Source organism: Fundulus heteroclitus, chromosome 9 (genome assembly GCF_011125445.2).
Source record: "Fundulus heteroclitus isolate FHET01 chromosome 9, MU-UCD_Fhet_4.1, whole genome shotgun sequence".
NCBI classification, from domain to species: Eukaryota; Metazoa; Chordata; class Actinopteri; order Cyprinodontiformes; family Fundulidae; genus Fundulus; species Fundulus heteroclitus.
The window spans coordinates 1947786-1971519 of NC_046369.1; the positions used below are offsets into that span (position 1 = coordinate 1947786).

General features: G+C 40.9%; 1 protein-coding gene across 1 annotated transcript in view; it reads left to right on the plus strand.

The window, feature by feature from the left end:
- Positions 1–13190: 13190 nt before the first annotated feature.
- Positions 13191–23734, plus strand: part of LOC118564065 — an 11518-nt gene continuing 974 nt past the window's right edge. The window contains exons 1-2 of the mRNA XM_036140738.1: positions 13191–14017; positions 17884–17937. Of these exons, the coding sequence (XP_035996631.1) occupies positions 13618–14017; positions 17884–17937 (454 nt within the window). The 5' untranslated portion in view covers positions 13191–13617. The remainder of the gene's footprint in view (positions 14018–17883; positions 17938–23734) is intronic.

A 23734-nucleotide genomic window follows, 5' to 3' on the forward strand; every position in this document is an offset into this window, starting at 1 on the left:
AATCGGATCACATCCAAGCAACCTGCACCTTCTTGTATGAGCCGATGTGACGAGTGAATTTCTCCATTGTGAGATCAATAAAGACTATCTTATCTTATCTTATCTTAACACAGGAAGGTTAGAAGATAAAAAAAAAGATATATCTCTTTAAGCTCTGAAATTACCATATTTAATAAAAAACTCTTTGAACAGTAGGAACAGCTCTCATCCTGACGGTGATGAATTGCAGCTTTAATGGGAATGATGATGGATAATAAAGCATCCTTATCATGTGGATAAGCTAAATTATAACTTCGGCTCCCTCCTTTATACCACTGTAACCTCGAAATGACCCTGATTTTGTCGAGTCTCCACTGGTGGATTTAACAATTTATATGTAAGTGTGTATGTATGTAAAGGGGGATGGATTATACATATATATATATATATATATATATATATATATATATATATATATTATATATATATACATATATATATTATATTTATATATATATATTATTATATCTCTTCTTCTCTTCTGTCTCTCTCTTCTCTCTCTCTATGTCTCTCTCAATCCCTGTCTCTCTCGGCTCTCAGTATCCTCTCTCTCCTCTCTCTCTCTACTCTCTTTCTCTCTCTACTCATCTTTTCTCCTCCTATCTCTGTTTTCTCTCTCTCCTCTCGCTCTCTCTACTTCTCTCTTCTCTCTGTCCTCTCTCTCTCTATATCTCTCTCTCTCTCTCTCTCTCTCTCTCTCTCCTCTCATCTCTTTGTTCTTTGCGTCTTTCTGCTGTTCTCTTTGTCCTTTTGTGTCCCCGATTTTTTTCCCCTATTTCCTCTCTGGCCTGGGATAGAAAAGCACTGTGTGCAAAATCGTAGCTTCTACTGAGCTGCACTTTTTAAATTAAACAGAACATTTCTCAGGCTGCACAGCAGCACAGTGGGTAGCACTGCTGCCTTGCAACAAGAAGGTCCTGACGTTTCACTTCCTATCCAGAAAGCTTTCTCAATTCAAATGTCTGGAGTAATGTGGAGTTCCAAACTTTATATTATTGGCCAAAAATGCGTCGTTATGGCTTAGATAACATCCAAATTAACCCGAAACTGGTCCACCTATTAGCAATGAGTAGTCGTTAGGGTCACCGTGTTGAGCCATGCGTCTGTGGAGAGCTTATTTGGTTTCTCCAATATAAAGACCTCCAATATTGGAGAAACCAAACAACCTCTCCACAGACGCATGGCTCAGCACAGGAGAGCTACCTCCTCAGGACAAGACTCTGCTGTCCACCTACACCTTAAGGACAAAGGACACTCTTTTGAGGACCAGAATGTTCACATTTTGGACAAAGAAGACAGATGGTTTCAAAGGGGGGTGAAGGAAGCCATCTACGTTAAGAGAGAAAAAACAACCTTAAACAGAGGAGGAGGCCTTAGGAGTAAACTCTCAAAAACTTACAACACAGCAACAGGTTTGATTCCTTTCAATTTTCACCTCCATCCTCACCTCCATGCAGGTGATCTCTCCTGTAAACCAGGCTAATAACGACCCTAACGACTCCCCGTTGCCAAGGGTTGCCTGTTTTGGTTTAATTTGCATGTTATCTAAGTCAGAAAAAGGCCTTTTTGGGCAATAATAAAGCTTGGAACTCCACATTACTCCAGACATTTGAATTGAGAAAGCTTTCTGGATGGGAAGCGAAATGTCTTCAAACTTCAGAATAAAGTCCAGTTGTTTTGTTTTTTAACTTTTTTGGAATGACCATGGCCTGGATGACTGAGAATCTTCACCAGCTTACTTATAACTCCCTTAACATCTTAGTTTTTGGTGATGTCTAATTTTATGTGTCTTCTGTCGTTGTATATTTCTTGTCATTGTCTTGACCACAACACTCTTGCACAACAAATTTCAAATTGCTCTAAACTTTTTACCTTTGAATAATCATAAATTGCCGCTTTGATTTAATTTTAAAACTCTGGATTTACTGAGCTGCAACAATTCATAATTATAGCTGTAAATATTATATTTAACCTCTCTCTGCTGCTAGGAACCGTCAAGCTAACTCCTTTTCCTGCACCTAGGCAGAGGGATTCTCCCAGCGTAATAGGGCGGCTCTGTCTGTGTGAGCCCTGGCTGCCCCGGCACAACATTTGTGATAATTAAATTTTTCTCTTTCTCTCTCTCTCTCTCTCTCTCTCTCTCTCTCTCAGGCACTGAGCAGGGGAAGCTGCAAAAAAAGACAATTTTCCTTGCAGAAGTAATCGCACAGAGAAATAAATGTGTTTCATCAGGGAGGAGACAGTCAGGAAAGGCCAGTCAAAGAGTAAAAACAGAAAAACCAATCCTGGTTGCTCAGAGTTTCCTTTATCACATAAAGTGATGGAGGTATGCACCCGCAGAAAAGCAATTATCACAAAACGCATCTGTTATAATCAGTCAACAATTACTATCAACATGAGCTCTTATTTTTTATCTGATTCTTTTTTTTTTGCACATAGATTTTATTATTCTACATGAACATCAGCAAAAGAGGAATCAGAGACTTTAATCCGGTATCGATCACCGTGACGTAACCGAGGTCACAGGTCTGAATTTATTCATGTTGGTTGATATAAAAGAAAAGGAATTAAAACAGTGTAAAATATTACAGCTGGTGAGTAAGTTATAACAGGGTTAATGGGGAGAAAAATTGAAAAAAAAAAACCTGCAATCTCATGCAAAAACCAAAGTTATTTATATATTTCTTGTGCATAACAGCATGTAATACCACATGTAATAATATGGTAAAAATGTGTTTGCTAAAAGAAAAATCATCATTTAGTAATAAAATATAGAAAAATAACTTGTCTGCAAAATAATAGAGCAAGTCCTTATCATGGTGTAATCATATATTTACCTAAACCTTGCAAATATGTGCTGATGTGTGTTCTGAGGGGAATAGTGCACTAATTGCATGACGGTTTGCAACCAAACGGAAGAACTTAATGATAATAAAAAGTAAAAACTAGGTAATTTAATTTATTATCAAAACTTTTACCTGAGGGGAATGCATTGTGACAATATGACGCCTTTATTTCTCAGATTTATCCTGTATTAATAAAAGGGGGAAAAAATAAAAAGAATTCTTGGTATTTTCTCATGTTCTGACTCTGTGCAGCAGTTTGCATTACAAACTTTTAATTTTAAACATTTTACCACATCTTTTGTGCATGAAACAAATCTCCTGCTAATCTTTATAGTCGCTTTAACAGAAATATACTCCAGTGTGTTTAACCCCTAAAGTCTCTTTTGTTCACTGATCTAAATGATGCAAAAGCTCATTTAACATCTCATAGATCCTGTTCCACCAGTTTATGAGACAATTCCCAACGCAGTCAGGACAGAAAACACTGAAACCGTGTAAAGATAACAAATAAAAGTGAGTCAACAAATCAAGTTGAATAGATTCGGCTGTTTTAGCGTCTGCATTTAGTTAATTTGGTGAAACCTCACCTGCGAGAACCTTTGTTCTGAGCACAAAGCTGAAAATGCCCTGACAGAGCCCAGATTAACGTCACAAATGCCACTTCCTAAATTTATTCATTGCTCTCCCTTTTTCCATTCTGAATATTAAGATCCCAGTGAAACAGTTAGGTCCATTTTATAAATTAATCTCCATCTGAGCGGGGATTCGTCTGATGTGATTGAAGCCGAGGAAATGTCTGCTGCTGGCGTCAGAGGATGATAGGGATCGGGGGGTTAAATCCAGATCACCTGTCACCTGTTGACGTTCAGACTGACGTGACAAAGAGGCCAAGCAGCAAATTCGCCATGGATATGCTGACAGATGTCAGAGTTTAGATGAGGTTGCAAAATGATTTAACTCCGCAGCGATAAAGACGGTTTAGTTTCATCAACGTCTGCAGTATCGTCTCATCAGGCCACGGTCAACAGCTGATCCGCACAGTTTAAAATAATTTTTAATTATCATCGTGTGGAGCGGATTTAAACTTCTAAACGGAACCGTTTGGACCTCAAAATGTAAAAAAACAAACAAAAAAACCAATGAGACTGTGGTAAATACTTTTCTTCTTTAACACGACAACAAAGAAAACCTGTCAGATGAAGAGAGGGGAATAATAAATCACTTTCTTCATTCATTTACAGCAGCGGTCACCAACATGGTGAGCCTATTCTAAAACTAGGACAACCCTCCAGTGAGCCGCATCTGAAATGTTATTTTAGTCAGTTACTCTACCTTTTTAATCACATTTGCATTTATATACATTAAAAAATTACTATCAAAAAAAAGAAGCATTGCAAATATGTTTATTGATGAGTGCTGACTCTTCTGGTTCAGAAGTTCTGCAAAAGTTCTCCAAATCTCTCAGCTCATGCAGATGTTTCTGGTCCAACATCTCAGTTCAGGAGACACAACAGATTGTCTCACTCCCAGATGGATGTATTTACCTAATTATTGTCCTGTGACGCCATTGGGTTGATTGGGAAGAATAAAATTCCCCAAAGGAATGGAGGATTGTGCTGTGGTCAGATACGATTAAATGTAACTTTTCAGGATCTGTTCTAGACTTAGAGATCGCTGTTCAATTCAATTCGATTCTATTCTTTTTATATAGAGCCAATTCATGAAACATGTCATCTCAAGGTTCTTTCCAAAGTCAGACTCCATCAGATCCTCCAGGTTGGTGAGAAAGTTTCCTCTCTAAGGAAACCCAGCAGGTTGCATCAAGTCTCTCCAAGCAGCATTCACTCCTCCTGAAAGAACGTAGAGCCACAGTGGACAGTCGTCTGCATTGTTGATGGCTTTGCAGCAATCCCTCATACTGAGCATGCATGAAGCGACAGTGGAGAGGAAAACTCCCCTTTAACAGGGAGGAGAACCTCCAGCAGAACCAGAACCAGGCTCAGTGTGAACGCTCATCTGCCTCCACCCACTGGGGCTTAGAGAAGACAGAGCAGAGACACAGAAAGCACAGAAGCTCACATTGACCCAGGAGTACTTTCTATGTTAGATGGTAATAGAGGATGATCTGCCTCCCCTGATGATGTCACAGCTAACAGAACGCCAGACCAGGTGTACCTTCTATGAAGAGAAAAATGATGAGAGAACAGTGTTTCTCTGTTCACAAGAGAAACCCCTCCACGAGGCGTACCCACGATTAACTTTGCTATAGTTATGTCCGGTTTGTTGTTTGCTTCAAAGTAAAAAATAAATACACATCTTCAAAGTTCGTTGGCGTATTGTGATTAATCTTTGCTTCATCAGAAAAGCTTAAAGCTGCATTGAAGCAGTTAATATTTATTAAGGCATTTCTGCTGTTGAATACAATGCAAACAAATTAACTCAGTGGTAAACAGGAATAATGGGCTTATTAGGGATCAGAGAGCAAAATAACCCAAATATGTTTTATTTAGCTTGTGTCTGTTTGACGGTAAATTGACCCTTTGATCTCGGGCGTATGTGTTAGTTTCTCTCTTCGCTGCGTGCGTTGGTGCATTTGCAGAGTACAGGCCAGTTATTGCATCATTATCCTGGTGACCTGGAGGTTGTAGCTAATGCCTGGGATTTGAAAAAGCCTCCCCAAAATCTCCCGAGCCAATTTAATTTCTTCTGTGGAAAATCAATACAGCACAGGGTCCTATTTACCAGCAGAACTACCAGGCAGAGATAAAGGAAGGCCTCGTCTGGGCCTGACTGCACAGACGAGTCAGGCCCAGACGTGAGAGACTGACTTTAGAAACAATGAGGAAAGATTTAGCTAGTCTTAAGATGCAATAACTTAAATTTTACCGCTACGGAAATACAACTCTGTCTGTACGGAAGAGGATTAGGGCCACTCAAAAAAATAAAATAAAAGTCTACTCAATTCTGACTTTTTTCTCAGAATTCTGAGAAAAAAGTCAGAATTCTGAGAAAGAAGTCAGAATTCTGACTTTAATCTCAGAATTCTGAGAAAAAAGTCAGAATTCTGACTTTTTTTCATCGGAATTCTGACTTTAATCTCAGAATTTAAAAAAAAATCAGAATTCTGACTTTAATCTCAGAATTCTGAGAAAAAAGTCAGGATTCTGAGAGAAAAGTCAGAATTGAGTAGACCTTTTTTTTTTTTGAGTGGCCCTAATCCTCTTCCGTAGAATTCTGACTTTAATCTCAGAATTTAAAAAAAAATCAGAATTCTGACTTTAATCTCAGAATTCTGAGAAAAAAGTCAGAATTCTGAGAAAAAAGTCAGAATTCTGTGATTAAAGTCAGAATTCTGACTTTTTTTTCAGAATTCTGACTTTAATCTTAGAATTCTGAGAAAAAAGTCAGAATTCTGACTTTAATCTCAGAATTCTGAGAAAAAAGTCAGAATTCTGAGATTAAAGTCAGAATTGAGTAGACCTTTTTTTTTTTTTTTTGAGTGGCCCTAATCCTCTTCCGTACTGTCTGTAATATATAAAATCCTGGTAACAGTTTTTTCGTTATTATATGACAAAATGCCCTGAATTCATCAGGTAGGAGGAAATTTGAACAATATTTCATTTTGTCATTATTTGTTCACATTGTGCTCAACACTGACTCAATAAGCTAGAAAGCAACAGAAAACCGGCTCAGGGTGGAGTTCACAGGGTTTCAGGGTGATGGCGCTGCTCCCCCAGCCGGGCGGCACCCTGGGCGGTGAGCCATGCGTGTTTCATCTTATTTAGTTATTTATCTTATGATATAATTGTGCAAAAACTCCCTGAGCTGCGTTGAATCCGACTTTTACCACATGTGCCGCATGCAATGCCAGCAAATAAAAAAAAAACAAAAAAAACTGCCAATCGCTTCACGCAGAGGAGGTCTGAGACATTTTCCTCAGGAAATGTCATGGCAAAGGGCAGAAGGTTGCAGATAAGCATTGAGGAGCTTCTGAGCTGAAAGTGAATCCCTTTTTCTGAGGGCTGAGCTCAGCCAAAGGGTTTCTGAGGATTAGGATCTCACAGGAGGGACAGGAAGACAGCCGACCTGATGGTTTTCAGAAAAACGCTTTATCCTGGCAGGCTGTGGGGATGAAAGCTGACGAGCGACTGAGGGGCTTAATTCAGACGGAGGGGACGGATGGATGAGCGGGGAGGTGTATTCCAGCATTGTCTGGCTCGGGTCATCTCTGATTAAAGTACACGGGTCCGGTGTGAGGGGGTAATTTTCATCAGGCAGTCAGATAAAGCGCCGGTCCGCTCAGGCACAGGTTCTTTGTTATTGAGCAGAACTCAATTGCAGGCGAGCGTCCTCCGCCGGCATGCCAGTACCCGCTGATTAACACGACAGCAGAGAGGAGCTGTTCCTCTCTCTGTCTGAAAGCAGGATTTTTACCGCTTACATCTCATGAGTCTGGAATACCACCCAAATCAAAAAGTTAAGAAAGCTAAGAAAACTTCAGCACAACGTTCTGTAACATCAACAAAGTTTTACATTATGGCCACAATCCCGCTTTGTCGCACATCCTCCTCGTGTAAATTATCCATGACGTTACGCCAGGACCTGGTCGGATCAGTTCAGGAGTGCTGCGTCTAAAATACATGAACAGAAAGTTTAGTGGAAGGAAAAAATGTGGCAAGCAAAGAGCAACAGTGATAACTGTGGGGTCCGGTCGACTGTGAAGTCACTGGCCGCCATCTTGCTCCTCCCTACTCTCCCAGAACCCCATAGGATTTAGTTGCAACAACAAGCAGTTTTCTGGCTGTGTGAAAACGTTTCACAGGTAATTCTACAGTCAGTGGATGTACTAACACTATCAACTACTAGGAAATTAGGTGCTGAAATATTTTACATGTTATTCATATTAAATATATATATATGTATATATAAATATTTGTACATGTATATATGTATATATATGTATACATATATGTAAATATATGTTTTTGTATATTGTTATTTATACATTTATAAATGTTATATATGTATATTTAAATGAATAAAATGCAAAATATTTCAGCACATGACTTTCTCAGTACTTGATAGTTTTAGAACATAACATAAAAGTATATGGCATTAGACATTTTAAAAGTCTTAAGCCCCCCCTGAACATGAGAAAATCCTCGTTATTCGATGCTGTAGCGCACATATTCCCTAGTTACTGGGGGGAAATAGGGAGTACCAATATGGCGGCTGGTGGCTTCACAGCGACTCGTTCTAACAGCGGCTATTAGCACTCCAGTGTAGAATATAGCTCAGTGGTTAAAACATCACCATGTTGCTCTTCAGTAAAAGTCACGCTCTGTTTTTAAAACTGACGGGTAGATGGGTATAAAACACTTTGAACTGGTCAAGCTGGTAGAGCCTGATTTCAAAGGCGGGACTAACAGGGTCAGCGTCATCAGGTTAGAACCAGCCAGATTACTACGGATGGGAAGCAAAAAAAGCGCCGTCCTGTTTTTGTAATCTGGAGTCCGCCCAACATTTCATAGAATTGAGCAAACTCTCCAGCGAATGATTTCTGCCACTTTTGTCTAGAAAATCTGAGGAAACATGGTGCACTCACATGTGTTTGCTTAATTTTCTAAGGCACCAAGCAACAAAAACCTTGACTGTTATGGTTACAGAAAAGCACTGCGGCATTATGGGTAATTCAGCCGCTGAGAGTGACGCACCGTACAGTCCCGCCTCCCACGCTGTGATTGGTCTGGTCTGTTTTAGGCTAGAGAGTATGGCGCCTTACCAGACTCACTTACGCCCAGAGCAAGTCACTAGTCGCGTTTCCATTAACCGACAAATTGAGCAAATTGTAATTAAGAAAATAAATTAGTTTAAACACGGCAATTTCAAAACTGCTCCTATTTTTCGATAAAAAGGTTTTTGCGCTAGGATGAGGTGGTTTTTCAGCCATATCGGAAGTGGTGTTTTTTTTTCTTATCACATGAGTCACGTGATCAACAGCCGGACGTTACTACTGGTGAAATGGACGAAGAAAACGACAGGAAGTCATAGCAGGACGATGGCGCTGCGTGTTTGGATTCACATCTGCGTGTTTTTTTATATTTAGTTTGTGACAGGAAAGAAATGCGAGCATTTACTAAGATCTAGAAGCAGCCATGACAGACGCGGGGTTCCACAAGCCGTGGAAAACCTTATGCTCAAAATGAAAAAACTCTGAAACAGAAACACCTGATAGAGAAGAGAAAGCTCGACGGAAAAGATCAAATTAGTTCCAAATACTTCTCCCTCATGGACATGGTTGCATGAATAAACTTATTAACGTATGATTTTAATTGCATTTCTCATTTAATGGAAACACAGCAATTGTGAAAATTCATGGGAATTAGCAGAATATCGACACACGGCGCACATTTGTAATGGAAACACAACTAGTCCGTCTGGCCAGGCTAGAAGAACCGATGAATTAAAGACTTACTGACACGTTTGTTTATGGGTTGTGTAACTCAGCTAACAGCAGGCTGCAGTTTTATCTCACACATTCAAGCATCAACAGGAGAAATATTTGACAAATCTTATGTTTAAGGGCTCAAAGTCGTTTAGCCAGAACTGTGGGAGCCACGGTGGCGTCTGCAGCGACTCACTGGACGGCATGATTGATTTAAGGGTCAGTGAGTCCAACGCATTTCCTTTGAGCCGATCTTTGGACGTCCGGTGTGATCTAAATTGATTCTGGTACGTGTTCTCAGGAAAGAAGCAAAGGGATGCACGGATCTGCAGCGGAACCAGGCAGGAAGGAGCAGATAGTGTGGATAGTTTTCCAGGTTTCTCTGTTTCAGACGTGCATGAGTTTCCTGTTTTCTTCAGGATCAGGGATACGGCTTTAAAAAGCACATTTTCAGCATGTTTGTTGGGACGCGTGTCATTCAGGACTTCATTAACTGCTCATGCTATTATAATTAAGGTGGCTTTTTAATTTCCTGATAATTTATCTGAGTTAGTAAGGAGGAACAGTTCTGATCAGACGTTAAAGTTGGGTTTCATCCCATCTAACACATTCTTTCACGTGGTTTTGGAAGATTTTATCCAGGGCCGGATGTTTTCTTATAATATGGAGAAAACACAATATTTCTTCCAAATCTAGAACACAACCAGCACTATTTTTGCAGCTTCTTTAGAAAATACTGTCAGTTTTCTTATAAAAAAACATGGAGTTATACTTAGGAACCAGTTTGTACCTATAATAGAAACCTTTGTTTCATTGTCTGCATACAAAAACTTACAAAAATGCTTTACTGTCAAAATTATTTAGGACATTTTCATATCAAGAGAGTGAAGTTCTTTTATATATAATTAGATTTTTTTTATGTAAATGCTTTACATATATAATTGATTTAAACTGATTATCAATGTACTGTAAATCTTCCTGATTACTTTGTATGGTTCATATAAACCAGTCCTGGTCTCTATCTTTTATCTTCTATCTTCCTCCTCCAGAGCTCCCACTGTGTATTCATCAGGCCCGGTAAGCTTAGTGTTGATAAATAAGTCAGAGTATTTGCTTTACATGTTCCTTCTTCTTTCATGTTGTCCTCCTCGGGGGTCATCCGTCTCCATCTAACCTAATCTTCTGGATCTTCTTCTCTCACACCAGCTACCGTCATGCAGTGAAACTCGCTGTGGATGCAGCAGAGAAGCTGATACTTCAGATGGCAGCTTTAGACAGACTTGCAGATTTGTGAATTATTTTTGACTTGATCATTTCAGTGTTTGGCTTGAGGCTCGAGAGTTTCGTACAGAAACACAACATCCGCTGCAGGACCACCAGGTTATGCAAAAGCTTTTTCCCTGCTGCCATCACACTGTTGAACTGCTGAAGTATAAAATGGACTGTGTACCACAATCGCTGATTTGCACATTTGTATCATATCCTTATCCAGCATTATAAATGCTGCTCAACTCTTAGTCTCCAATATCACTGCTGCACTTTACTGGAAACTTACTGCATATTTGTTTACATTTGTTTACATTTCAACTGCTGCACTTTATCCGGAAGTCAATTGAAACTTATCCTGTAACTGACTGCAATTTATTACTGCATTTTTATCCTGTACTGTAATTCACTGCAAGGTATCCTGTAGAGTTACTGCAATTTTCCTGAGCTGTATGGAAACGAAATTTCGTTCTGTATGCACTCTGTGCATACAAAATGACAATAAAGAAAGTCTAAGTCTAAGTCTAAGAAATGCTTTGGTCTGCCTCGAAGTCACTGGGAGCTGTAAAAGCTGTAAAATTTACAACGTTTTTATTTGCAGAATTTGTCTTCAAATAGGGACACAGTGGTGCAGTGGGTAGTGCTGTTGCCTTGCAGCAAGGCATCGTGGTTTTGGGTCTTTCTGCATGGAGTTTGCATGCCTGGGTTCTCCAGATACTCCGGCTTCCTCCCACAGTCCAAAAACACGACTGTTAGGATAATTGGCCTCTCTAAATGCTTCTTAAGGTGTGAGAATGTTTGTCTTTCTCTGTGTTGCCCTGCGATAGACTGGCGACCTGTCCAGGGTGAACAGCTGGAGATAGGCACCCCTCACAACCCCACAACGGATAAGCATGTTGGAAAATGGATGGATGGATGTCTTCAGATAAAAACGTTGTAAAATAGATCAGATACTTCTCCCCTCCATCCATAAATCTCCTCTCTGGTCTCGTCTAGGCCTCCTGCCTGGAGCGTCATGTTCTCCATTTGTTTGTGTTTTGATCTTCTTCTACGAATGTAATCTTTATGTTTCCCGGACTGTGATTTCTTTAGTTACTCGTTAATATTTTAGTTCTTAATTTTGAGGATTAGTGGGTCTTTTCTAAGCTCATTCTTTGTTCATGTTGGTAACGCTTTCTGTTAGATGCCTCCTGTGCGTTATGCACAGTCCTCTCCTCAGCTCATCTGTTCTGTTGGTCTCAGCCGACAGAAAAATGCCGTCAGCTTCCTTCTGCTGCTGAACTCACCATCCCTCCTCTGTACGTCTCTCTGGTTTTATCGTCAAACATGAGCCATCCGTCTCTCTGATTAACTCATTCCTGGTCCTCTCCATCCTCGTCACTCCCAAAGAGAACTTCATCGTCTTCATCTCTGCTACCTCCAGCTCTGCCTCCTGTCTCTTCCTCAGTGCCGCTTGTCTCTAAACCATCAACAACTCCTGGTCTCCAGCATTCTTGGACACGTTTCTTTACTTTCACCTTCTACACTCGTTGTTGCTCTGGACTGTTGACCCTAAGTACTTAAAAGGAGTTAAAATCCTCCACCTTCTTCACCTCTGCTGCGGCTAACCTTCATTGCTCTCCTTTCCAGGGCAAACCTCCATTTCTCTAGATGTTCCTCCACCTGTCCTCTGCTCTCCCCACAGATCACAGTGTCATCTGCAAACGTCTTAGTCCATGGAGATTCCTGTCTAGCCTCAACGGTCAACCGCAGCAAACATGATATGGATCAGAGCTGATCCTGGATGCAGCCGCTAAATTTTTCCTTAACCTCGGTTATTGTTCACACTGAAAAATCACAATAATGCCTCTTTTTGTTCTTTTCTTATCCTAAAATAAATCTCTTCGCCAAAGACTCAAATGTAACTCGGTGAACGCAGCTGAACGTTTGCATCGACAAAAGCAGAAGTAAGAGTTGTTTTATTTAAGGAACATCGGACATCATTTTACACTTGTCATCTTAACCTTTTGTTTTACTTTGTTGAAGTATGTTGTTTTTACGTTTTCCTTCACATAACAAAGAAGAACCTGCGTTTAAACCTTCTGGTTGCAAAGCTGTTCAACTCTAAATTTCAGCTGCAGCCTCTTTGACCTTGCTGGTGAAAATAGAGGTAAACATAAAGGATCAACAAGCACATACCAAACTAAATACGAAGCAATTTCCTGTTTGTGACAGACTTTAATGTTTTGCAATTTTTCAAGATCACGTGTTTAAAAAAAAATCTGAATATAAGAAAATGATCCAACTTTTCTCTAACAGTTTCCATGAGGCGTTTGAGTCCGCATCTTGCTGCGTCTGGGACCACACAGAGCGTCATCTCCATCTGTCCCCCTGGATCGGATTTGGAATAACGGAGTGTTATAAACTCACCTCAGAGCATCTCTCCGTCTGGGCCAGGCGGACAGCTGGCTCCAGGCGCTCCTGCTCTCCCTGCTGTCTGCATTTCTGATCCGACAGCAGCGGAGGACGAGTCGTGACTCCTGCAGGCGCGCCGGGTTCTCATCCCGGTGTTTTCTTAAAAAAAAAAACAAAAAAAACACGCATTTTATTTCAGCTGTCAGCGTCTCTGCGTCCAGGGGAGCAGCGCTCCGGTCCTCTGGATTCCTGGCAGCTTCCTCTGGCTCTCTCTCCTTGTGGAGGTCGTAAGAAGTTTGCTACCTGTGTTTTTTCTTCTCTTTTCGCTGGCATGCGTACTCATCATCCAGTCTGCTTCACTTTTGGAGGCAAACTAACAGCGGCGTTGGTTTGTGGGGATCCGTGCGTAAAAGCCGGCGCGCCCGTCGTTGCGTGACGCGCGGTCGGTGAAAGTAGGGTACGTTTTGCAGGCGCACTCATGACTCCGTGTCCGTCTTCTGCAGAGACCTGTTGGATCAGCAGAAACACGCGTGGAAACCTTCCTTCCAAGGTCGACCGGTTCGGAGTGGCGGGTTTGCGTTCTGTGGATTTTTCCTCCGTGAAACCAGCGCTTCCTTCAACGTGCTCATGGAAGAACCTATGTTTTTATGCAACACCAGTGCCATAAAGGACTGGAGCTATTTCCTGTCTAAGATCTTGCCTCTGATGAATAAAACCACGGGCTTGGTGAGCATGGACGAAGCGGAGACGGTGGCCCCCACGGCGGTGACGTCTCTGCAGCCGGACGGGGCAATGAGCGCCAGCAACCCGCCTCCAAACTCCAACCAGACCTCGGGCATGGAGCACATCTTCCAGTACTCCTACTCGGAGAACGACCTGCTGTTCACGGGCTACAGGACGCCCGCCCGGGACTCCATCCCGCTGCCCAAGGCGGTCCTGTACCTGGTCATTTCCGCGCTGGTGGTGGTGGCGGTGGCGTATGCCATCGTGGGACACCTGGTCAAGGATGTGGTGAACGACTTTGTTGGTAGGTGACCTCTGACACGCACTCACACGCGTGTGCATGTGTGCTGAGGACACGCAGTCCCGTAGAAGCGTTGACTGCCTGTAATTACTGTAAAGCGATGCTCCAAACCCCGTTTAACTGCAACAGAACATTCATTTAAATAGATAAACGGGAATATTCCAGCTGTGCGTTTTCTCAGAAAGTGAAACTCATGTATTTTATATATATTCTTTAGGCAGAGGGTTATATTTCAAGCATTTGTTTCTGTTAATTTAGACTGCAATGGTTTATGGGTGATAAGAATCAAGAACAAAAAGTCCTAATTGTAATTATGTAGCCGAAATGAATTTTTAGTGAGATTTACTGCACACACATCTCCTTAAAAGCTCGTCAGCAGATCCAAGCATTTACGCGCTCTAAAGGTGGGAATTCTGAAGTAAATTTGATTCTTTTTTTCCTCCCAGCTAAACAAAATGACATCAAATTCAGCACGTGCTTTCATTTGACAAGAATATTTAGGGCCACAGTCCTATTTTCTTATTAGCACATGTTTGGTGATTTAGATATTGACTCCAGCTGCACTGCAAAAACGGATCTAAAAATGAGTAAAATGTTCTTAAAATTTGTGTTTTTGTCCTAGATTTGAGCAGGTAAATAATATTATCTGCCAATGAAATGAGTATTTTGACCCCTAAAATAAGGCAATTAGACATCCTGCACTTGAAATAAGATGATGGAGATGAGTTGTTCCTATTTTAAGTGCAAAAGTCTTATTCCATTGGCAGATCATCTTATTTACCTGCTCAAATCAAGGACATATGCACTCATTTTAAGAAAATGTTGCGTATTTTTAGTTCCGGTTTTGCAGTGTACAGACTCCCTCACATTATCTTAATGGTATTTGCTACATAATTTCCTCAAGGCTGTTTTCCCTGCTCCTTGTTCACCGTTTTCTTCCACAGCTTTTCCTTCCACTCAACTTTCCAATACAATGCTTGGATTTTGCCCGGTGCAAAAGCCCAGCTTCGGGTTTACCCCCCTTTCAGTAGATGTCAGAATATGACTATAGCTTATAAGCATTATGTCTATTTCATATTTATTTCTGATGTAAAACTCACACTTTCTTAGAAACCACATAGATGCAAGCCGAATCTACCTGAAAGAAACACTTGAAATAAATCCGTCTTTGTGTAAAAACGTGTGATTGAACAGAACTGCAGAAATAAATGAACTTTTTAATGATATTCTAAGATGATATTCTAGAGATTTGCCTAACTTTCAGCTGATCGTGATAAAAGACCGACCATTTTGTCTCCAGAGTCAGGAGAAGAGAGAGCTGTTCTTAGCACCTTTAATCCTAATTTAATGAGCGGAGCGGCCTAATGGAGGACGCTTTCATTGAATATGCAGGTGACTCATTAATACAGTAATCTGAGTGATTCTGATGCAGACGTACAGTGGATGACCTTGTGAGTAACCCCCCCCCCCACACACACACACCGTCCTGTCAAACTACTAAATCAGTGTTGGAGTGAGAGGCAGCCGGCGTTGTTATTGTATCTGTGAAGAACTTCCTGTGACAAATGCATAATGAATGAGGAAATGATACAAATCGTCTATTTTTAGTCGCTGCACGGCGTTTTACGGGGAGCGGATCGCCAAGCCGATTAGACTTAAGTTGAACGTTTGAGTCGACGGGACAGAGGGGAACTGGATGTTCAGAGAGCGAATGTACATCGATCAGGCAGAACATTATGGCTGCTGCTGGCTGAGGTGAAAAACGCTGATTATCTCCTGGTTGGGGCAGCGCTTGGACGGAGGCGCGTATCACGGAACATTTTGTTCTAAGGTCTGAACACAAAAATCTATTTAAAAAAAATATATACAAAATTAACCCAAAATGACAGAAAGCTGGAAGCCAAAGTATCAAACTAAAGTTCTAACTATTGCACAACGAAGGATGTTTTTCATTTAAGGCACAAATCCAAGATTTCCGGCTTCCTTGGTTAACTATAAAAAAAACATTCCTCAGATTTAAAACCAACAAAGAGGCTCTTATTTAGGTTTAGAGAAAACTGACGATAAATTCAAGCTGGTGGACCCAGAAATTGTTTTGTAATGAGTCCACGATGGAGCCAGAGCTACTTAAATAAACCTCGCTGGAACTGTGTGGATTAAACTGATTCTGACTATGGAAAATAAAATAAAAACCTGCTTTGGGCCTCACTCTTGTGCTCATGTCCCTTTTTATCAGTTTTTTCCATTACAATCAATTAACAGGCCAACCCAATGTGGCAGGTGGTTGTAAAATAGAAATTAAATGATGTGTATGGTTTTCAAATTTCACAAATACAAAATCTGAAACATTTTTTCAGCCTGTTTTAGTCTAATAACCTAATCAATGTAATGATTCAGTGCATTCAGCTGGCTTAGAGAGTAAACCAATAAGTAAATCGAGTCAATCTGGGCATAATTCAGTCTGAGTAAAAAAAACAGCCACTCTCTGAAGGTTTGTTGGAGAACATTAGAGAACAAACAGCTTCATGAAGGCCAAGGAACCCAGCATACGGGTCTTTTTAAAGCAGTTCAAAGCAGGGTTAGGTTCTAAAACAATGTCCCACGCTTTGAACATTTCCTCTGAAAAATCTCACAGAAAACGTCACCAATCCGTCCTTCATGGAAGAGAAGCAAGAAAAACCACATTGTAGAAATAAAGTTGGCCCAAGAACATGTAGGGGACGACGCTAACATGCGGAGGAAGCTTCGTCTGAGACAAGAATTTAATTAATTTTTTGCTGCATGTAAAACAGCATGTATGAAGGAAAACTAACGAGGCAGTCTACTCTGAATCCTCACAGTGAAACATAGTAGTGGGAGCGTCATGCTGTGGGGATGCCTGTCCTCAGCATTGAAGCAGGCCAGAATTGACCTGGAATGCCTGGAATAAAAGTTTTACCCTCCAGCACAGCAACAACTATGAACATACAGCTGGAGCTGTGATAGGAGGGTTTAAATCAAAGCATAGCCATGTGTAGGAATGGCCTAGTCAAAGCCCAGACTTGCATTAAACTGAATGTCCAGGGCAAGATATTCAATTCCAATTCAATTAAATTTTATTTATATAGCGCCAATTCATGAAACATGTCATCTCAAGGCACTTTCCAAAGTCAGATTCCATCAGATTATAGAGATTGGTCAAAACATTTCCTATATAAGGGAACCAGTTGATCGCATTAAAGTCCTGACAAGCAGCATTATGGGAACTAACGTTCAGAGAGACTTTCCACAAGCTGGGGAGAGACATAGTCCAGGTCTTCAAAGCATGGCACGCTATTCAGAAGCTTTTCGTTTTACTTTTTGGTTTTAAAAAAAAAAATCCTCTTTTCCCATTTTAAAGATCTACTTTAGTTCGGTCTGCCCCATAAAATCCCCAAAATGTTACACTGCAGGTTGAAGTCGTAATGTGACAACATATTAAAACATTTAAGGGGCTACATTGAAATTTTCAAAGATGTTTCTTCATGGTCTCTAATTCTCAAGTCACCTGAAACCTGTGAAGTATTATCTGTACTTTAGGAGCAGATTCTGTGGAAAGACACATTTCTTTGTGAATGGTCATGCTAAAAAGCTTTAAAAAAAATTAGGATTTTCTTTATCTAAAACTTTTTCCTCATCTCTTTCTAAAGGCTTTCTGATCTGAAATGTACCGTCGTCTGGAAATGTCTGCTTCCTGCGTGTCACGTCAGCGTTCATGGATGCCGTGCAGAGAACGGACCGCCTGCTTCTGCGTCACGCGGCCTCGCCTGTCCGCTTGTGTTCACTCTGTCCTCCATCCCTCCATCAGACTCACACTCAAACTCGCCCGTTCTCTCGTTTGCTGCCTGCAGGTGGAGGCCGGTCAATTGTTGCTGAAGGCGACGGCGGCGAAGCCAGTGAGCCAGGTAAAAAACCGAGCTGACGTGGGTCACAGTCTGCAGCACTTAGCTTTGCCACAGAGACACGCACCGCCGTCCCCCTGCTCGCCTTTAAGAGCTCGTCCTCCCGCCTTCCTCGCCTACATTTACACAGACACTCTGGGGGGGGGGGTGCTGTGCGGCTCCTGGGCCTTTTGTGAAGGTGTAAATGTGGAGGGTTCATGTTCTGCTGCTGTTTTCCTTCACGCCAGAGGAAGGTTTTAAAAATAAAAAAAAAGGATGCTGTGAAACCAAAACAAGACGCTTCACTCTTCAGATCCGCCTCCATACAATAAGAACAAGTACAAAATGTCCCAGACTGCACAATATGTCCCAAATTTTAGTAATATGTCTGTATATTTAGTTCACAATATTAGTTATCTATATATACATATCTGTAAAACTCTATAGTAATATCCACCTGTATACTATATTTGGTACATAGCCAGCTGTAAATTTAGTTCACAATACTAGTTATCTATATATTATACTCATAGGACAAATCTATCAGTAAAATTCTGTCTATAATAGTATCCATCTCTATATTTATTCAGTAAAAACCCATGTCCTGTACTTATGGAAGCATTGTTTATTCTGCACTTGCTGCTATTGCACTTCTGGTTAGACCTAAACTGCATTTCGTTGCCTTGTACCTGTACCTGTGTAATGACAATAAAATTTAATCTAATCTAATCTAATCTAATCTAATCTAATTTAATCAAATGATTGCATTCATGTGGATTTTAGGTTATTTTAGTTTGTACTGTTAGGAACACTAATGGAATCAGATAAAAAAAAATCAACCTTTACACTATCCAGCTTGCAGGTTTTGAGCTTGAAGGATTTACTCATTGATCATAATCAAGAATATTTAATTGTCACCAAGTGTTACAATGGTGGAAAAGTTACCTTTGAGACAGACACCGTCTTAGGATACACACAAATAACACGACACACACACATCAGACTTAGTATTTACAGTTTTTTTTAAAGACAATAGAGCGTGCAAGTTTGTATTAAAGTCCGAGGACTCTGATATCGGTCCCTCAGCGAGTGATATGAGCCATGTTACATTCATCAGTCCCTCCTTCATGGATCTCAAGTGATGAGGTAATTTTTGTGCAGTGAACTTGAGGCTTCATTTGCAGAAATGTGCATTTTCATATTCCTGAGAATAAGAGTGGGCAAATATGCAATAACACCAGTTTGAGAGAGAACATAACGTTAAACGTTGAAATAACAAGAAACAATGCAAATTGGAGAGCAGTAGGAGAACTCAGCAGAGTGAGAGAAATAGACCCTGAATCCTCCAGTAGCCTAAGCCTATAGCAGCATAACTATAGAGGTAGCTCAGGGTAACATGAGCCACTCTAACTATAAGCTTTGTCAGAAAGGAAAGTTTTAAGATTAGTCTTAAAAGTAGACGGGGTGTCTGCCTCACGGACCAAAACTGGGAGTTGGTTCCACAGGAGAGGAGCCTGATAGCTAAAGGATCTGCCTCCCATTCTACTTTTAGAGACTCTAGGAACCACCAGCAGACCTGCAGTCTGAGAGCGAAGTGCTCTGTTAGGAACATACGGGGTAATCAGAGCTCTGATATATGATGGAGCTTGATTATTAAGGGCTTTATATGTGAGAAGAAGAATTTTAAATTATATTCTTGATTTCACAGGAAGCCAATGAAAGGAAGTTAAAATAGGAGAAATATGATCCCTCTTGTTGATTTTCATCAGAAATCTAACCCAGGCTACAATTGTTCTAACAGCTCAGCTTCAAACTGTCCCCCCATCATACTCCGAAAAGTAGAACGTCCTGCGACCAGGAGGGGGGCGGGGTTTAAGTGCCTTCTCTAGATTTAAAGAGACAGTACCAAAACAAGTTGCTCACAGACGCACCTCAGAACAGGGATAAAAAAAAGGGTGAACGTGAGGGTAAATTAACGAGGAATTCAGACCATAGCATTGCACTTCCACTTTATATAGACCACAGCTGAATGATTTCAGTGTGAAAAGGAAGAACTGAAAAGAACATGTTCTCTTTAATACTGTGAGATCTTCTGCTAAAAGATGTTATACCCCTGTCGCATAAGGAAGGAAGCAGCTTTTTTATACAACACTGGTATAAATAGTAATTGAACTGCATTTTTTTACCCAAACGTGGATCGATAGAGGTCAGGTGGTGCTAAAATATGTGTGTTAACCTATAAAATAAGATATATGTTTTAATTAAACAGGGCCTGTGTGGAGCACTTGTGCACAGTCAGCAGACAGGCGGATAAACTGAGAGCTGTTTCAGCCGGCTTGAGGCTGAATGCAGGGGGACGGTCATGTTTGATATTCAGACCAGGGGCGGCTAAGGTTGTTGTTTTTTTAAACTTTCTAAGTCAGAAAGGTCTGACCTGTGGGCTTCACGGTTTATTCTTTTGTTGAGTTCAGATGGAAAACACCATCTGCCCCAGGTCAAAGCGTCCCGCAGCAGCTGCAGGCAGGTCAGCAGACACGCTCATACTGGGCGTGCTGTACTCTAAAACACGGACCGACTCAAACGCAACAGTACCTCATGCTGTCGAAGCGTGCAAGCTGGTCTGCCGAGGCTGGTGCAGCCTCACGCTCTCAGTTAAGAGCAAAGTAAACCCGGGACTTAAGCTTTTAGAGCCGCGCTGATTTATTCTGACGCCAGGACGGTCGAGGCTTTTCAAAGTGGAGGATACAGAACATAAACCAGCAAATCCATGAAGCAAGTTGTAAATATGTGCAAACCGGAGCTTTAACTAAAGCCAGGTAAGCAAATTCAATTAAGTTGAATTAAATTTTATTTAAGTGGGGCCGATTCAAAACACAAATCATCTCAAGGCTCTTTCCAAAGTCAGACTCCATCAGATCCTCCAGGTTGGTGAGAAAGTTTCCTCTCTAAGGAAACCCAGCAGGTTGCATCAAGTCTCTCCAAGCAGCATTCACTCCTCCTGAAAGAGCGTAGAGCCACAGTGGACAGTCGTCTGCATTGTTGATGGCTTTGCAGCAATCCCTCATACTGAGCATGCATGAAGCGACAGTGGAGAGGAAAACTCCCCTTTAACAGGGAGGAGAACCTCCAGCAGAACCAGAACCAGGCTCAGCGTGAACGCTCATCTGCCTCCACCCACTGGGGCTTAGAGAAGACAGAGCAGAGACACAGAAAGCACAGAAGCTCACATTGACCCAGGAGTACTTTCTATGTTAGAGAAGACAGAGCAGAGACACAGAAAGCACAGAAGCTCACATTGACCCAGGAGTACTTTCTATGTTAGATGGTAATAGAGGATGATCTGCCTCCCCTGATGATGTCACAGCTAACAGAACACCAGACCAGGTGTACCTTCTATGAAGAAAAAAATGATGGAGAACAAAAAGGTGCAAGCTGAAATCACAACAAGCAATGCAAGTGAATGATAGCTGGAAAGTTAGACGTTCTTCCACATGATGGGAAGTGAGGACATCGCCGTTAAAGTGTCTGCTGAGGGAAGACAGCGGAGAAGACTCGCTGGAAGGAAGACATCTCTTCTTCCCAGGGAGTCTCTTGTGATCCCCAGGACAGGATGGATGGATGTAAGCATTCTTTCCTTTCCACCTGTCATCACTGGAGTATAAAACCGTCCAACGTCTGTTTGGCTTAGACTGCCGTCATAATTTATGCTGCATGATTGTAATTCCTTGTCTGTGTTACTTTGGGGGGGGGGGGGTGCATCAGTCAGGCTGTTTTTATCGAATGTTAAATGACGTTTCATCTCTCCTCAGTATTTTAGTGTTTTATTTTTCTGATCTCAGTAACTAAGGTGAACGGTAAACTTTTTTTTTAGTTATAAAAAGTGAATAAATGACTTCTTAGCTTCCTCTGAAACATTTACTTTCCCTTTTGCCTTTTACTTTTATAACCAATTTAAATTTAAAAGTACAGAACTGAACTGTACAGAACATTGAACTTTTCATCCTAATGCCTGCTTGCACCACTATTTTTGCCCTATAAACATGGTGGAACATTCTTCTGCACACTTTTCTTTTGAAAAAAAATGGTTTTCTCCTGCACTGTTACATTCTTATCACTCGTTGCACTTTATATTGTAATGTTATCTTACTTCATTTGCAATCTCATTACACTGTTGTAAGCTCTAGGCAACGAAATGTCGTTCTGTATGCACTCTGTACAAACAAAATGACAATAAAGTTTGTCTTAGTCTAAGAATAAAACAAGTTGCTGCCCAGGGACTGAGAAATTATGCAAAAGGTAGCAGAACGTCGTTAGGAACGTTGGTGATTTCAGTTTTTCTTACCCAGATCCTCCTTTGCACCATTAGAGCGGGACCTCTCCGGGTCACAGGACACCCCCCCCCCCCTCCTTCTTCTCTGTCTTTTCTTCGCTCGCACAACTGTCGGCGTTAATCTGTGCTTCTGATCTGACGGAGCCGTGATTGATGCGTCTCCGTTCAGAAAGCCTCCATCACCCATGAGGGGTGATGGAGGCTTTATTTTATACCGTCCAGCCTCAGGGCTGGACGGTATAAAATAAAGCGTATCAGTAAAATAGAAATCGTATTCATCGATATCGATAATTAGTAATCAAAACCAGGGCTTTGAACCGATTTTTTTCCCTATCGGTTCGTTCCGAACAGAAACGGATTTATAACGTTTCCGGTTATGAGTTCCACCAATAAATTGACGTTCCCGAACAGGTTAGAACAAAAAAATACTGTTCCTGGAATGGTTAATTTCGTTCCTTTCGTTTGACAAATATAGCTATTGATATTGTGTTTGGAATGAGCGTTTTACTTAACAATCAATCGTAATTTACCTCTTATTTAAGATGTGTAGCTCTAGTGGAGACACCGCTCTCTCTCCATTCAGTCAGCGAATGTGTGATGAGATGTCACACAGGAAGTGAACCTCAGCCGCCATGCTAACGTGCGCAGGAAAATAATTACTTTTTATTTTTAGTTAATTATGCAACGAAAACTTTGAGGAACAAAATAAAACTGGTATTAACAGGTTACCATTATTTTTAAATAAGTATTCCAGTTCCAGAACATTAAAAATAATAACGTTTCAGGTTTCGTTTCTGTTCCCTGTAAAATACAAAAAGTTCCCGGTTTTCGTTTTCGTTCCTTGAACCGGTTCAAAGCCCTGATCAAAACATCAAAGTGCAGCCCTGAACATTTTACGCTGTTGTGTAACAACCTATGTTTAGATACAGACACAAACACTGAATTCAAACTCAACCCTTTATTCAACCAACTTTTTACCAAAACTGCAAATTTTTTAAAAAACATGATAAAATAACGCGTGTTCTTTGAACTCTTTGAAGGGGGCGGAGCTTGGTTCCTGGGTCTGCGTTGTGATTGGTTGGGAGGATTTAATGATGTAATATTAACCTACATGATGGGCTAGCAAAAAGAATGAAAACTGTTATTCTTTTGAACTTTTTATTGACCCTTTTTTTCCTCTATCGATAAATATACATCGTTATTGAATTATCGTCCTGCCCTGTGCTACAGTGTGTCAGATCAATGCATTTGCAAAACCGTAAACTGTTTTGTTTTTCCAATATATTTATTGACTTTTTTGCATTGCATAACAATTCAAAATAGAACATTAACACATAACCCCCCCCCCCCACCCCCCACATACACACAGACCTAGGCAAATTCCACCTATGTACAACTTAGCTTAAGAAATATATACATTTGAAATCAAGTACTCAAATGTAAAAAGGATCCCGCTTAAAAATATAACCGTAAACTTTTACATCATCGGCA